This window comes from Arabidopsis lyrata, assembly GCF_000004255.2.
Source record: "Arabidopsis lyrata subsp. lyrata unplaced genomic scaffold ARALYscaffold_3, whole genome shotgun sequence".
NCBI classification, from domain to species: Eukaryota; Viridiplantae; Streptophyta; class Magnoliopsida; order Brassicales; family Brassicaceae; genus Arabidopsis; species Arabidopsis lyrata.
The window spans coordinates 10,267,718-10,280,460 of record NW_003302553.1 but is presented as its reverse complement, the minus strand read 5'-3'; the positions used below and the strand labels follow the sequence as shown (position 1 = coordinate 10,280,460).

At 33.3% G+C, this 12,743-nt stretch overlaps 1 protein-coding gene across 1 annotated transcript; it reads left to right on the top strand.

Moving 5' to 3' along the window:
• The first annotated feature begins 9,422 nt into the window (after positions 1-9,422).
• LOC110229963 (meiotic recombination protein DMC1 homolog) lies at positions 9,423-12,566 on the top strand. Its single transcript, XM_021031272.1, has 15 exons — positions 9,423-9,558; positions 9,711-9,793; positions 10,195-10,286; positions 10,374-10,445; positions 10,533-10,571; positions 10,725-10,782; positions 10,867-10,912; positions 10,990-11,035; positions 11,194-11,255; positions 11,357-11,423; positions 11,507-11,599; positions 11,687-11,755; positions 11,840-11,918; positions 12,026-12,192; positions 12,295-12,566. The coding sequence occupies exons 1-15, from the start codon at positions 9,542-9,544 to the stop codon at positions 12,337-12,339; spliced, it is 1,035 nt and encodes a 344-aa protein (XP_020886931.1). The 5' UTR covers positions 9,423-9,541; the 3' UTR covers positions 12,340-12,566.
• Positions 12,567-12,743: the final 177 nt, after the last annotated feature.

Below are 12,743 nucleotides of genomic sequence, written 5' to 3'. Positions count from 1 at the left end.
GTAAATATATCCACAAACGTAATTATGTACATACAGACGAATTTTTTTTGTAACTGACGAACTAAAACCATTAAAGGAAAGTCTGAAAGAGACGAAAGCAACTTGGAGAATCTCATTTTTAAATTTAGACAAAAAGAAAAAAATTGTACATTCGGTGGAGTTTTCCCATACATATAGAAAAGCCAAAGTTACAAAATCCCATTAACCGAATCATATCATCCCTTTAATAGACGTACCTATTAGTTGATGACGATCGGTGAGTTAAAAAGAAGATGATCTTTTTTTTTTGGTTTTAGTGTTTTTTGATGATCATTTTGTACTTGGCTACTCAGGAAATTTGATCAAGCATGAGGCCGAGAAATGTTTTGATCATGAACAAATTCATATATATTTTGCGTATATGATTAACTTTGATTTATAGAATTAAAATGTAGTGATTTAATTTGATTCTTGAAACAATTGTTAACTAGTTTATGTGTATAGCTTAAACATGCAAAGGGGACCATTTCCAGCAATGAAACAGTAAAATTTGACATATCCGTATATCTCTTGTGTATTTTAATTGTTCAATGTTTTTTTGTGTGTTTAATTTGAAACACTATTTGATTCTTCTATCACTGACCATGTTTCCAGTTATCTAAATACATCTCTAAGATCCATGAGGCCATCCAAATTATAGATAACATCCATTTTTTTCTAGGCCAAAGCTGAATGACTCCAAAGCCTAAAAGTCTTTTGCACAACATTTTTCTTAGAACAACCATCATTACACTGTTATAAAAATTCAGATTCTTTTTTCCTTCAAATTCTTAACATTTTTAGTTTGCATATCTGTGGTTAATCTATCAGGATCCAGAAGTAAAGTTAGCTCCCAGCAACTACAAGTAACTCCAAAGATCTTTAGACGAACTTTATATAAAATTTTGAAAACACATAAATATGTATCAATCCTGACATCCTGTACAACCTCAGTTTCAAGTACTTCTTCCCAGAAACCCTAAACTATTGTAAGCAAAATTACATGTACATGAAACTATTTTCTTAGAACAGGTATGAGTAAAAACTAAACAGAAGAAGTAGGAAGTCTCACTTGAGATCCCCAAAAAAGTAATTATAGATAATCAACTCATTTTTTTTCAATTCTATAATCTGTAACAAAACAAAGCTCTTCTTTCCTAGCTTCATCATAAGAAGATTTTCACATTTAACCAAAAAAATATACTCAATTTTTCAAAGGCCAAATTAGGGTTTCCTATAGTCATGTAACTCTATAACCCTAACAAAAAAAACTCCTTTAGATCCACATACACACACAATCATATAATGAAAATTCAGATGAAACAGAAATATAGCCTTGAATATCTCACATAATCAGATGAAAAAAGAGAAACAAAGTTTCTTGAAAATCAAACAAACAAAAAAAGAGAGAGAGAAAATTAGGGTTTATATAAGGGTGCGACAGTCAACGGGTGAAACTGCGAACATGATCTAATCGAGACTCATCTCTTAACCATCGTTATGAAACACAACAACAGATATAAAGAAAGCTAATTAGATCATGCTGGCAGCTTCATCAGATGCCGGTGCACCATAGACTTCACCGTAGCAGATCAAGAAAGAGAAAGAGAGATTTTTCTGTTCATCAAGTGAAGAAGAAGACGAGTGTTTATATAGAAGGGATAAGGAGGAGAACGTGAAGGAGAGAGATAGAATAATGTTTTTGAGGGATCAGTTTCGAAATTTATGGAGAGTTTAAGGGTCGAAAGTGAAAAACAATCGAGAGAAGAAAAAAAAGAACGAGTGACAAACAAAAGGCGTTAAAGAAAAGTGGTCCAAAGTAGAACCGTGAATAAAATTGAATAATGTCACGCCGATTCTCCGAGCCTCATGCACTTCTCTTCTCTCTTCTTACAGAGACAGATTAGTTTTGTGTGTTGTTTTTGCTTGTTTCTGTAACTCTATTAATTACTTCTCTACTACATTGATGGGACCCTTTTTTTTTTCTTTCTCTTTATTTCTAATTTTTGAAAGCAAGTTTTGTTCTATAAATTAGATAACCGATAATTCAAATAAATAGTAATATTCTATATGATTATTTTCTATTATTTTATGAGTAATGTTCTAGAAGATGTTAGATGTTAATCGGGTGTTCTATGAATAATTTGATATGTTAATTAATGTTTTGATATTTCATATTATAAATATCTAATTATTTAAATAATGTACTCGGATATCTAGACGCTAAATATACTGCTTCATTAATCAGTCAGTCAATTATAACTATGTGATTATGAGAAGATCGGACGCTTTGTATACGCCAAATAATGTCTATATATACATATTAGTACGAATTGGTTTATTATATTAAACCTTAATAATATATTCAGAATCATATATGGACTATATTTTCTATGTTGGAGAGAAAAAATGAAAGTTTTCTTGTTGTCCTATTTAGATTGATTGTAGACTTTATTAGACTCATCATTAGGTTTAATATAGTTTTCAAAACTCCACCGCATTATGATTCATATTCAATATTATTAAGACCTAAGCCATGAAAAAGTGAGGTTAACACATGCATAAAGTAAAACCTACGGGAACTCTTAGACTATATATTATTATATGTGTGAAGCATTACAATTTTTTCAGGCTTCGTGCAACTACTTTGTCACTCTCTCATACATATACCGATTAATAACAATTTCACTCACACAAAAAGTGAATTTTTTTTATAGATATTTTTAGTTTTTATTTATTTGACGTTATAGAAAATTTCTAAGGAAAAGTAACAAAAAACCTGGTATTTGAATGTTATTAAAATTAAACCAGTACATGTGATACCTAAGTGAGCTCATATTGGAATATTCGCATGATATATAAAGTTCATTTATATGTATATTTTTTTATCTCTAATTATTAACTCAAGTGCCAGTCTTTGTCACAAAAATATTTTAGTTTTTGAAAAATGAAATATATAATTATCTATGTACATACAGGATCCATGCTTAATTACCGACTTCACATGTGTTACGACCATTTGTTCTTGTAATCTACCACAATGCCAAATTGCCAATTACCGCTGGTATAGTGATTAATAGCTCTAGACGTTACAACTATTTATTATTATATAGAAGATGTAATAAATAAAGTATGTGAAACTGGTGTTATTTAATTCTTTATTGCTGTAAATGTATAGAAAGAGAACTGAATAATAAAACAACTTTCCTCAAAAAGATTCCTTATCACTAACAATGGGATGATACCATTTCTATGCAAAAATTACCCAAAATTCGATAGGTTCTGGGCAAGCTGTTGGTTTGTGACAGCTACGCGATATTGCAAGCTATTGAAAATTATTGATATGGACAATCTTTGAAAACGACTTGTTGTATTTGGTAGAGATAAAAAGAAAAAAAAAACTTCTGATTGGTTTAGAAGTTTTTTTCTTTTTCATTGTTCCTTTTTTAAGGTTTTAGTTTGGTACCAATAAGTCAACAAACACTAATTGCAAAAGAAAGGGTAAAGATATTTACATATATAAGCTTCAAGCTGCTGAAGTAAAATTTCCAGTTTAGTGATTTGTCACGGCCTGATCGAAATTTAATCCTCCTTTGAATTTGTTAATAATATTTTTTTTGAATGTAATATTAAATTATATTAAAAAGAAAATAACGTTTTTACAACAAAGTGCATCGTGAGTTTGAAAATGATTTAAAAGATTTAGACTGAAAAGATTCTTAGAGAAAGCTTGATCTTAAGCTCGATCAATGAGCCATTGTTTGTACGCCTCATCCTACCGCCTATCTCCCACTCTCCGGATCAGCGAAATCTGATTTCGTATTTGCTTGTCTATCCATGCTGTTATGAGAGCTCCCGAGTGCGGTTACGTTGTTCCCCATGCCTGCGACCATTTCTCTCTTTCCAAATCATATAGACAGAAGTTTGAAAGACATACCGAGAGAGGAAACTCTCCACACGATTTTGATGATGGTTGGAAATGTGGTCAATGAGCTAGGACCAATCCGTCGAGTAATTAGCTTTGAGTACACCTTTCGCAAGGGCAGCCCAAATCTCTGAAACGTAGCTGCAGGAGAAGAACAAGTGGTCTCTAGTCTCTATGCACGTCTTGCAAAACACACAGAGACCCGAGGCTCCTCCTTTCCATTTAATCATGCGGTCACCCGTAGAAAGCCGATCTTTTGCAGCCAACCATACACAAAAAGAATACTTATGATTTGCGTGTGCAAACCAGACACCTTTGTGCCAAGTGATTGTGGTAGAGATCGTTCTTATGTGATTCCATGTGTCCTTTGTCGAAAACTTTGGACTGATGACATCATTCTTTGATCGCCATAGAACGATATCATCTTTACCAGTTCGTCTCTACCACTAATCAAACAGAGCAGCCTCCGTCTCATTTAAAAAACCAGAACGATGCCGTTTTCTCCGATGGTTAGCCCAAACTTGCGCCAATGTGCTTGTTCTACTAATCCCCAAATCAATAATTCCCCTAGCACCCGCAGTGTCATATAACCGACCCAAGCTTGACCAGTGATCATACCATAACGGTGTGAGCTCGCCATTCCCCACTTCTACTTTGCAAAAATTCTTTGCCACTTCCCTGTATTTGGTTAATTTTTTCCATATCCAAGACCCCATACTCGTAGAACTTTTTAGTGATTAGAAAGATGATTTTTTGAGAAAATTTTCTTTAACCCAAGAGACCCATAAAGAGTTTCCATGTGAAACTATCCTCCATATCAGTTTCAAGCAGCATACATTATTTGCTTCCTTACGTGATCTCAAACCAAGTCTTCCTTCATGCTTTGGCTTACACACTTTTTTCTAAGAGATTTTAGCTTTGTGTGTATTTAGTTCAGCTCCTGACCATAAAATGCAGAACATAGTTTCTCAACTCCGTCAATGCTTTCTCGTGGTAGACGAAATGCGACCAACCAAAAATTACAAATACTCCATAAAACAGAAGATATCAAATTCAAACGACCCGCGAAAGAGAGATATCGTGCTGTCCAAGATTCAATGCGTTTCTTGATCTGTTCTAATAAAGAAACATAATCTGCTGTTGTAAATCGCTTTGTAACTAGGGAAAGCCCCAAATAACGATTTGCGTAAAAGAATAATTTTATAATGGTCGTTTAATCATACTTCATCCGTTTCCTAATAGTGATCGAAAATATAAAGTTTGAAGAATTTCATCGTAGTACTAGTAAACTAGAACTTATGCTATATTTCTGTCCGAAACTTTCATAAAAAAGTTTAATTTGAAGCCATATTATTCATGTACTAAAGCATATATTTGTACGTTAAATCCTTAATTCTTTCTTTCTTTTTTTTTGTTAACAAACTTTTATATATATATATATTTATATATATATATATATATATATGAGGCAAAATCAGCTACGAGTTAACTCATGTTTCAATTATCTATTTGATTAAAAGATAGTATATAACTATATATATATATATATATATATATATATATATATATAGTTAGATACACGAGTTGCGAAGAATAGGCATACAAATTTGTCATACATGTTTCGGTATGACTCACGAGGAGGCTGATGCAACAGTTTGATGTATACGTATGCAAATTGAGAAGTACTTGATCAGACATATGTGATGCTCGAACTTATCTTTTTGTTTTGGATCATCTATCGAATACAATGGTACTATAATTTATATATATGCTTTTTTATTTCGTAAAAAGCAATGTTAGATGCTTAATGAAGAGTTGGTTGATTGTGATGATATCACTAACTTTACATCCATAGTCAAGTAAAAGTGATCATATCTATAAATTCCAACCAACGTTAATCAGACGCACCTAATTGGTATTTTCGTTTGCCAACAATATTATAATAAAATTCAACAAAACTACTACGAATCTACTACAGTTGTAATTTTCAATAATTTTGTGGTGGTTTTAAAAGAAAGTTCTCTTGTTCTAATATCATGAAAATTTTAGTGTACTGGAAAATTATTTAAAAGGGTTTCTTACAATTTTTTTGTAGACAATAGTAAAATCAATACATAGTTTACTATTGCATTAAATATATTAAAACAATAATTGCTACCACCTTTTTGTAGCATAATTAATTAATTACAAGTTTTTTTTTGTTTGGCAATTTTATAAACCTAATTTATGTGGAACAAATAAATATAGAAATATTGTTACGGATTACAGTAGCATGTTATCACAAACAAATACTTGATAAAAGATTTTATTTTTAATATACTCTTGAGCTTTCTGATGATATTTTTATGTTTTCATTAAAATATCAATTGCCGTACTTTTTTTATTTAACGGACTACCAAGTAAACATTTCTTTGGTTCATATGTATGTGATAAATGTGATAAATATGGTGCGAATTGCGAGTTGTTATAATGTTAAAATATGCAGAGAGTAATACATGAGAAGAGTTAAAAGAAGCATGCCTAAGCCAACAGAGAGTGGATCCAAATGTTGCTTTCCAGCTTTATACAAACGTATCACCCACATTACTGCCACTGCTACATATATTGAAGGAGAGAGAGATGATGATCATAATGATAAATCGATGTCGATGATAAATTGATGATGATGGCTCCGGTATGTGTACCCTAGGAGTTGTAGCTAGCTAGCTAGGACCATGTATATACAATATACATACATACACATATTGGAGTTTTTGTAACTTGTACGTACATTACATAGAGTATGGAGTTTACTAAAACGGCAACGTTTGGTGGGGGTAGTGAATTCGCAAGTGGGGATGAGTCTATGTAATAGAAGATGCAACATGCAAATGGTCCCCTTTCTGTTTTTATTTAAAGAAATTAGTGTTTACTGAGGAGGAAACATCCCATTTATAGATTCACACCCATAAAAGCAAACCCCTTCTCTCTTTTTTATTTCCATGATATTACTTCGAGAATATTTTGAAAATTTGAAGTGTACATCTAGAGATTGTGTACTTTGAACACTTATGTCAAATGCATCTAAATATATAAACTCCAATTAAAAATAATCTTCTAAACCTAGAGAACCATATGTTTAGCCATTGGTATGGTTGGACCTCATTTCTCATGCTTTGATTACATGTACCGGTTACACCAATCAGGCCCGGTCCTGTGTCCATTTTTGAGAAACATTTGTATGGGGCCTTAAACTTTTGAGATCTTTTTGTGGAGATTTTTTTTTTTTTTTAAATAGGCCTCAAAATTAACCAAAAAACTCTAATATTAGTAAAAAAAACACATAATTAACCAAAAATATCCCATAATTAGTAAAAAAGTCTCAAAATTAACAAACAATGTCTAAAAATTAAAAAATATTTATAAATAAAAATTATAAATATCTCATAATTAGTAAAAAAACTTTTTTAGCAATTTTTATTATTTAAAAAGGCCTCAATTTTTTTTCGTATTTGGCCTCAGATTTTACCGGACCGGCACTGATACCAATCCATGTGAAAAGTGATGTACATAATTAAGAAATTGCTTACACAAAATTTTGATTTCGACGGTAGAGTTTGGATATTATTATGTACATCAACTTTAAAAGAAAAAAAACTGATGGAATTAATTAGGTGACGATGGTATATTAATATGATAATCAAAGTGCATATGCGAAGTGAGAGGACAATGTATAGTGTAATATAAAAATATCACATATACATAAAGTTTTAATATCTTAGAAAAAAGTTATATAAAAAAGGTTCTTTTGTAATCCACTTCTTTTGATATGGGCAGATTCGTTGAGCATCCATGTGCTCTTTCAATCGACACTATTCTGTCTGTATCTAGCCAACCACATATACCCTTACACTAGAGAGCTCAGAGCTTCGATGATTCTTTTTTAAAATCAATGTGATATATAATATAGTTAAGCATATGCGCATAAAAAATGAGGAGAATGGTGGAGTCATGTTAGTAAAAGGTCATGAACGATCCGAATGGCCCATGTTACTTAAGGTCATGAAGTTCGTTGAAAATTATAAGATATGAGGTGGGAAGTATATACTTTATGTTACCACAACAAATTTAGACTTATTAGAATCCGGTTCTACGTATTGACCTATTTCGTTATGATTGTGGCCTTGTGGGAATGAAACGGTTTATAGTTTGATGTTTGGTTTCTTCTGATCAACCAAAATATATAAAGTCCTGACTATAGTCGGTTATATGAGTGAAGTTTGAAAATATATGAGTGAAGTTTGAAAATTTAGTAATATATGAGTGAAGTTTGAAAATTTAGCTATGATCCTAGCTTGTTTTTTGGTTTTGTTTTTAAAGGTTATCCAACTAATGATCATATCTCTTTGTCAAATGACATTACATGTGGTAGCTATATGACTAAATGTCATGAATTAGGCGCCACTATCTTTTATTATTGATTCGACATTGGGACTCCACACTACACTTATCTTAAAAATCTCAAAGTTGGTGTTAGTGGCTGGTTTAAACCGGATTAGAGCAATATATATATATTGCAGTGAAGTGAATGTTACAGCTTCAACGGCGTCTCTAGCAGCAAGTTGATTTCCTAAATTTTGAGAAAAGTGGATTTCCTAAAAAATTGGGAATCTAGATTCTAAGAGTTTTTACTAATTTCTTAACAAAATCCAAACTCTCATTTCAATGGGTTTTTGAGAATTTTCTCTAAGAAATCTTTTTTCTCAATTTTTTATTTTTTTGTTTATTTTATTTTTACAAAATCCTAAAACCAAAAACAAAAATCTAAATCTAAAAACTAAAATCTATAATTTAAAAACCTCCTAAAATCTCCCAAACATTGGTAGAAATGTAGTATAGTTTTTAGAAATGATTTTGACTATGAACCAGGTCTTGTGGCCTAGTGATAAAGGGGTCACAACTGTGACTTCCGCCACCAGGGTTCGAGACACGGCCACTGGCAGGTTTACATAGGGGAATTGCCAGCCTCGTGGGATTAGTCTTTGGGCCTAGGAAACCTTTGAGAGATCCGCGGTAGTTAAAAAAAAAATAATAATAAAAATGATTTTGACTATGACGTGGCAGAATCAGTTAATCACAGCGGAAAATGGGCCTATATGCATCTGTATTATTTTTCTTTTTCTGTAATTTCAGTAAAATGAGCCTATGGGCCTTTGTACATCTTTTGGGCTGAATAAAAAAATGGGCCAATGGGCCTATATGCATCTGTGTTAATTTTTCTTTTTCTGTAATTTCAGGAGAAATTAATTTATGAAGCAATGCAAGTGGCTAATTATTTTCACCTAGATTCCTTCTCTTGACCGTCGATAAGACTGATGATAACTATGGCGTGGCACTATCGCAGCCGTCAAAATAAGTCAAGAGCACACAAAAGAAAACAAATTCAGTTGCGGAACCCAAATTCAAATCAACGGCATTTGAATCACGCTTTCAATTCCGTAACCCGCCATTAAAAACCTTGAACCCTCGAAGAAAATCCAGTGAATATTTTTCAAATTTCGAATTTCAAATTCTCTCTCACTCTCTCGTTTCAAATTTAGAGAATCCTAGTGCGAGAAAATGATGGCTGCTCTCAAGTAAGTGATTGATCTCTCTCTCTCTGTACTACGATTCTTCTTCTTCTCCGTTCATCGTTTTGGTTTTAGCTTCTTCTTAAGTCTCGCTATCTGACTCGCTTCTTTTTGTTTTCCGATGATCCTGATATGTTTCCGTTGGTTCGGATTCATAGAGCTGAAGAAACGAGCCAGATGCAGCTCGTCGAGCGTGAAGAAATTGATGAAGACGAAGATCTATTTGAGATGATTGACAAATGTAAGATCTGAATTCGTTTTCCGCTTTTACGATTCTTCAGTTTATCGTTTTCAAATCTTCATCATCTGTTTTGGAATCGTCTCTGTGTGTTTATTATATCTTCTAATTTCGCCCAATTTTGTTTATCTAAACCTCGTTGCTGCTTAATCGCTGGGTCTTATGAAATCAGATCTAGAATCGTTCCTCTAATCTGGGGAATGTTCGCGAAATCTGTGTTAGTTTTAAAATTTTAAGTATGAATCTAGTATACATATTGATTTCTGAACATGGATTCTCCTTGATAACGAATAGTTTGTGAAATTTGAGTGTATTCGAGTGTATATAGTCGTTCGATTTCTGTATCTGGCTAAAATCTCTAGCTGATTTGATGATCTCGGGACTTGTATTTTTGCTTGTGTTAGTGGTCGCTCAAGGTATAAACGCTGGAGATGTGAAAAAGTTACAAGATGCTGGGATCCATACCTGCAATGGTCTCATGATGCATACCAAGAAGGTATAAACCAGCTTCATTCATTGGTTATAATGCACTATGTAGATGATGGTTGCATGAGTCTATTGTTTGAACTTTTGATTGGCGCAGAACCTCACTGGAATCAAAGGTTTATCAGAGGCTAAAGTTGACAAAATCTGTGAAGCTGCTGAGAAAATTGTGGTTAGTTTAAACGTTTCCAACTGTTGTTATATCTATGTGACTTCCTGCATTTGCTTCATTTTAATTGTCAAAACATTTCTCCTTCAGAACTTTGGATATATGACTGGAAGTGATGCTCTTCTAAAGGTTAGACTCATTGATTTCAATAAGGTCTTGAAGTCTGTCTTGCATCTAAGTCCTGTTGCTTGATCCCACTAACAGAACTGTTAAATTTAGATGGCTTATTCAACATTTCATATTAGTAGATATTGAAACCTACAAGTTGTTTTTTGTTTATAGAGGAAATCAGTTGTAAAAATCACTACAGGGTGCCAAGCTCTCGATGATCTCTTAGGAGGTATACTAAGTTTTGCTTTTAACAGTTTGACATCTTGATCACACTACTTGAGTTCTGGTTTAATTATTTCACAATGCTTGGTAGGTGGAATTGAAACCTCAGCCATCACAGAGGCTTTTGGCGAATTTAGGTGAGAAGAAGCTGCACCCAGCTCTACAAGTTTCCTGTTGATAGCTTGTATTCTTATAAAGTTTAATTTCACTTCAGGTGTGGGAAAACTCAATTAGCACATACCCTTTGTGTCACTACGCAGGTTGGTTTCTTTCCTACAGTCTCAATATGAATTTTATGTTGTCTTGTTTACCTTTCAAAGGCATGAGATGAGATTTTACTTTCTTTCAGCATATAAACCATTGAGGTACTCTGTCTCTCACTGCCATTGGTATTCATTTCTGTATTTATGTTATGCAGCTACCTACAAACATGAAAGGGGGAAATGGAAAAGTGGCTTACATTGACACCGAGGGAACCTTGTATCCTTAATATCTTAGAGCAAATCTTCTGACCAGATCTTGTGGCTTCATTAGATGATTTCTATATTCCATGATTTTTCCTTAACCCTTAAATTTTGTAGCCGTCCTGATAGGATTGTCCCAATTGCTGAAAGATTTGGAATGGATCCAGGAGCTGTGCTTGACAATGTAAGCATTATCAACCTCACATCTTTACTTACTCACAGGACTGCCATTGACATTCAAAAATCTTATTCATCTTGATGTAACAGATCATTTATGCTCGTGCTTATACCTATGAGCATCAGTACAACTTGCTTCTTGGCCTTGCTGCAAAAATGTCTGAGGAACCATTTAGGATTCTTGTAAGTAAACATGTCTGATCATTTTAGTTTAGTTATCCATCGAATATGAGCTAATTTAGCTGAGGTTTTTTTTTACCTTGTTTGCAGATTGTTGACTCGATCATTGCTTTATTCCGAGTGGATTTCACTGGAAGAGGAGAACTTGCAGACCGCCAGGTTAAATTTGCCTCCCACAACATTACTTACATAATCATTGACAATATCTGGCTTTGCTCAATAATCCGAGTTTCTGTGTTGCAGCAAAAACTAGCTCAGATGCTTTCCAGGCTAATCAAAATCGCAGAGGAGTTCAATGTTGCTGTCTACATGACTAACCAAGGTTTACTTTACACTAGTTTGATATAATGACATAAAGCATCAAATTCTTTTGGTTTATTGGTTGCACTAACTTAACAATGATCATCTGTTTCATTTGGTGGTTTGCAGTCATAGCTGACCCAGGTGGTGGAATGTTCATATCAGACCCAAAAAAGCCAGCAGGTGGTCACGTCCTAGCCCACGCAGCCACCATCAGGCTCTTGTTCAGGAAAGGCAAAGGCGATACACGTGTCTGCAAAGTCTACGATGCTCCGAATCTCGCTGAAGCTGAAGCCATATCCTTTAACCAAATCCACACACACACACACTTGTTTTGATTTTGATTATTCATCCACAAATGCAATGGCTTTATTTTTTTCCTTAACAGAAGAAATCACAGTTTCCAGATTACACAAGGAGGCATTGCAGATGCGAAGGATTAGAGAAGCGAACTCTTTGATGTCTTATTTACGAATTATGTCTGTTCTTAACTTGTTGCTTGTTTCTATTATGGGTAAAACCCCACAGGATTTTTACAAGGGGATTTATTTTAATATGCATCGAATCAGACGTTTTAGTTTAAGTCATTTTATTCTTAGTTTCTTGTTTACCATATAAGACGATCATTAGGCTTACAAAACAAAACTATCTGATAAAGTTGCAAACAAAACAACTCTGGTTCGTTTGTAAAAACACAATAATGACTTCATAACAAGTAAGAGTACTTCATTATGATCATTGATTATTCCCAGCATTATGCAAAGTTAGTTTATCTGAATACTCGAGAATGTTTGGTTTTCAATCGAGACCTATCGGTAGCAATATCAAAGTTGTTTATTTACGAGAT

Excerpts from the sequence above, each read along its gene's own strand:
- LOC110229963 (XM_021031272.1), top strand. Across the intron at positions 10,783-10,866 it reads TCTCGATGATCTCTTAGGAG|GTGGAATTGAAACCTCAGCC; the intron begins GTATACTAAGTT and ends AATGCTTGGTAG. Across the intron at positions 11,919-12,025 it reads TGTCTACATGACTAACCAAG|TCATAGCTGACCCAGGTGGT; the intron begins GTTTACTTTACA and ends GGTGGTTTGCAG.